Source organism: Lipotes vexillifer, unplaced genomic scaffold (genome assembly GCF_000442215.2).
Source record: "Lipotes vexillifer unplaced genomic scaffold, Lipotes_vexillifer_v1.1 scaffold533, whole genome shotgun sequence".
Taxonomy (NCBI): Eukaryota; Metazoa; Chordata; class Mammalia; order Artiodactyla; family Lipotidae; genus Lipotes; species Lipotes vexillifer.
The window spans coordinates 733,743-738,197 of record NW_006773553.1 but is presented as its reverse complement, the minus strand read 5'-3'; the positions used below and the strand labels follow the sequence as shown (position 1 = coordinate 738,197).

General features: G+C 50.5%; 1 protein-coding gene across 1 annotated transcript in view; it reads left to right on the top strand.

The window, feature by feature from the left end:
• COPS3 (COP9 signalosome subunit 3) overlaps positions 1–4,455 on the top strand; it is a 23,765-nt gene that overhangs the window by 13,400 nt on the left and 5,910 nt on the right. The window contains exon 8 of the mRNA XM_007448366.1: positions 1,726–1,899. Coding sequence (XP_007448428.1) covers positions 1,726–1,899 — 174 coding nt within the window. The remainder of the gene's footprint in view (positions 1–1,725; positions 1,900–4,455) is intronic.

Here is a 4,455-nt window from a genome sequence, read left to right as displayed (position 1 = left end):
CTTACCCTTGTTTTTTTTTTTTTTTTTTTTTTTTTTTTTTTTTTTGCGGTATGCGGGCCTCTCACTGCTGCGGCCTCTCTCGTTGCGGAGCCCAGGCTCCAGACACACAGGCTCAGCGGCCATGGCTCACGGGCCCAGCCGCTCCGCGGCACGTGGGATCTTCCCGGACCGGGGCACGAACCCGCGTCCCCTGCATCGGCAGGCGGACTCTCAACCACTGCACCACCAGGGAAGCCCTCTATAGTCTTATTCTACGGGCCCTAGCTCTCCCAGCACGTTAAATTAGCAGATGCTCACTTGCCGGCTGCTGGGCGTCTGGCAGAGCCCGAACCCTCCCAGTCCGTGCACACCAATCACCTGACGGACCGCGATGTTCCTAGGAGTCTGTTTTCACACTTTTGCTCTGGGTGATCATAGCTGTAGATGTTTAAGGTCCTAGAAAAGCAGTGCTGACTCTGTTGGACTCTCACTTTGACCAAGTGCTGGGGAATCTTATTAGACCCCAAGCACTGCTCACAGAGCTGCTCTTGTTGCCCTGAGGACTCAGCCCTGGGACCACGTGAAGAAATGACCTACTTTTTTTTTTTTTTAAATAGTACACGCTTATGGGGTTTTGTTTTTATTTTTTTTAAACTGAAGTCACTATCATTCTGATAACAATTTTTTGCTGACCCTCCTTGTACAAAATTCAAAATTTCACTAGATCAGTGTGAGAGTCTTCCTGATGAGAAGATTTCCGTGCTGCCTTGTTGAGGCTGGCCCGTGTCCTTCTCTAAGAGCCCGTCGTGCTTCTCGGGCTCCAGGCTGCTAGTCATAGACGGGGGCACGGGGGTGGGTAGAAGGACGCGCAGGTTTGGGGAGCTCCCGGGGTGATTCAGGTGGCCCTAGGAGGAGGGCCTTTGTAAGGTGAGATCCCCATGACTCAGCCTCCTTCCCCTCAATTGTGGTTTGTTGGCGGTGATATCAGAGTGCTGAAGAGGGCACAGGCTTCAGGGTGGGGATGCAGGTTTGAATCCGTGTCTCAGGACCACGGACCTACTCATGGGCCTGGGTCTGGTTTCTCACGTATAAGAGAGAGGGGAATGCGTGCGCACGTATAAGTTAGAGGGGAACGCATGTTCACGTAATGAGATAGAGGGGAACGCATGCGCGTGTATGATAGAGGGCAGCGCATGCTCACGTAATGAGATAGAGGGGAACGCATGCTCGTGTAATAAGATAGAGGGGAACGCATGCGATGGTGAAGGCAGCACATCTCTGAGTGCGCCCTCGGCCCTGTTGTCTCTGGTTCCCCCAGAAGTAGCGGGTTGTCCCGTTGCGCCCGGTGAGGTATGTGTGAGAGGGAGAGGGGACTGAGAAGGGTGGGAATTTTCCTTCTTTCTTCCCAAAATGGTTTATCAAGAGAAAAATCAAGAGCCACTGATGGAGCAAAAAGACCTGTGTGCCTTTACTGACTGTGTGTACTGCACTTGCTGTGCAGCAGTTTGCTCTGTACTACAAAGTGGGTGGTTTGTTTGTTTGACAGTAAACTACTCCATGGTGCATTTCTATCCTTGGTCTTGAAAACTAGGCATTTGCTTTGGGTAAATTATAATTTGTTAGGTAATAGTAAAGGATGTTGAATGTACTTACTCCAAATTTAGTGCCGTGTTTTCTTTTGCGTCTTACACAGGCTCCGATCCTCTAACTCTCGAATCTGGTTTCTTCCCGCCTGCACACCTTTAGCCTCTTAGCAACGCGTACCACGAGTTAGCGCAAGTTTATTCCACCAACAACCCCTCGGAGCTGCGCAACCTGGTGACCAAGCACAGCGAGACCTTCACTCGCGACAACAACATGGGGCTGGTGAAGCAGTGCCTGTCCTCGCTGTACAAGAAGAACATCCAGAGGCTCACCAAGGTGAGGCCCCGGCCGGGCCCCCTGGCCCTGGGCTCCTTTTCTCCCCTCGCCCCCTCAGCGCCGAGGCAGCAGCACAGGGTCTCGTCCTGAGGAAGAGCTCTCCCAGCTGCCTCCCTAGGGCACTTTGATGGGTGCTTTTGGTCTTTCCAGTGCTGGGGCAGGGTATTTGAGCAGAGGAACAGGTGAAGGGCAAGAGGTAGGAGATATGGCCACCCTGGGAGGCACAGACAGGGAGCCCGGGGGCGTGGCCATGCTGCCCTGGACCCTGCGGCGGGCTGACCCACGCGGGGGCACAGGGCCAGCACACTGGAGCTGGGGGAGGTGAGCCGATCGTGTATTTTCTATTTTCAAGATGAAAGTAAACCTAATCGCTTTTGATGATGGAAAATACGCTTATTATCAAGTGTTAAAACCGCCCAGGAAAGTGTAAAAAGAAAAACGAAGCTCCCCATGAGCCAGGAAGGTGTTTGCTGCAGGTAGTGGTAAACCAACAGAGAGCAGCGGCGACCGGGACGGTGCGGCTCTTCTCCTGGGGCTTAAGGACGGGGCGGTTGGGCTCCAGGCAGAGGAGGGGAAAGGATGCTGCTCAGTTGATGCGAGGGCCGGGGAGGCTGGAGGGGCCCGGGGGGAGAGGGGCAGCCGGGGAGGCCGCCACTGCGCGGGGAGAATCGTTTCTGGAGCAGGAGGAGAGGGAAGGGTCACTGCACACGAGGAGGAGGCCCCTTCCAGACACTCCAGGCATCCGTCTGTAAGAGGAGGACGGAGACATGAGAGAGAGAGCGCCTCGAGAAGAGGAAAAACAAATGTCCTGTCAGAGAAAAGCCAGCTGGAACCGTAGGCTAAAAAGACCGGACCTAAGAGATTCAAGGTGACCAGCAGCTGAATTCTCCCCACAGTGTTCTCCATTTGGCCCAGGTGCCAACACAGCTGCTCTAAGTACAATAAATTTCTATCTCACCATCGAGAGGAGCTGCTGGGAAACAGCTGCACCCGTAGGTGACTGGTACTGGGAGTTTAGATGGAAAACCAAAATGTGAACAAGGAGAGAAGACAGTGCACGTTCAGAAAAATGTTAAGTTACAAAATGGCGAATGAAAGTTAAATGAAGAATTAGATCTTAGGGAATCTAGTAAGTAGGCATCACTGCGAAAATCATCAGTTAAACTCTTGTGAAATAGTCAACCCCAGTTTGTCACTTTGGAATCAGTTGATAGCTTATGCTGAGAAGTCGGTATGCTTTATATGGAAAGTGCAGTTTTCCGTTTTGGATCGGATAAACACGGATCCAGAGTGTGACCAAACAAACATGAAGGGCCTTAGGTGGCCAGTCCAGGGCGGGGCAGTGGCTTCACCGTCACCAGCGTCCTGGTCCTGCTGTGCTGACTTACCATTGATTTGAGTCCGCTGGGCTGATAAGCCCTTCCCGGTGGCCTTGGGGGGGCATCACAGCTGCTGATGGGCAGGGGCGCCGCCATAGAGGATGCGTGGCGTCATGTCCTGGTGCCAGAACAGTAGATGGGGCATCAGAGGATTTTCCAGCCAGGTTAGTAGTCTGCTATTCAAAGGGCAAAAAAATCAAAGGCTTTTAAAGAAGTCTCAGCAGGTGTACTGTATGTGGGTGTCGGGATGAGAGGCTGGCTGCAGGGCAACCAGGGAAATGGGGTTATCATGTGAGGCTCAGATCTGCTCCACATTCATGTTTTGTGGGCGTCTCTCTAAATCCCTCTGCTCTGTGTGTAGACACTCCCATTAACTGTAGTTGGGATCATATTGTATGTGCTGTTCTGTACTCTGCTCTTTTCACGGTCTTCGCCTTGTTTCCATGGCAATGTCAGCCTGCATCACAATGACTGTATATCGTATCTGTTGTACAGATGGTCACAGCTTACTCACCAGTCCTCTTCTGGCAGACAGTCAAGTGGAAGTTTCTCCTTATTTTGAAATGGGGAAAATGACAGTTCCGGGTATTTAGAAATGTTCGCTTTTGAGTCCTCATTGGCGCTAAACTAATTAGATACTTCTTAGAATTAACAGTAGTTTCATTTGGAGAGGGCGTGCTACTCTTCAAACTAAAGTATATGTATCAGTAGAATTTTGAGTCATTGACTTATCAAGAATTTTCAGCATCACAGTCTTAACATGGCCTGCTGTGAAAATGCCATCATTGTAAATATTGCCAGCTGCCCTAAAAAAAAGACTTCTTTTAATTTGTTCCTAAAAGGGGGCATTTTCATCAAGTCCCAGGCAAGCCAGTGATAAACACTGGTTTCCTTTTAACCCCCTATTTGTTTACACATCCTAGCTTTGAATTTTGAAGGACGAATGTGATTTTTTTTTCAATTTTATATTATTTACAAGGTAATACGTTTACAATACGAAATTCAAAGACACAAAAATCTCCATCCTGTTCCTATACCCCGGCCGGCCTTTTCTTTCCTCAGAGGCAGCCTGGTGTCACCCGCTTCTCGGATATCCTTCCAGAGATCATCTGTGCACCTAGAAGCACATGCACTCATACGCATGTGTGCTGTCACACGTATGCACTCTTTCCTTGTA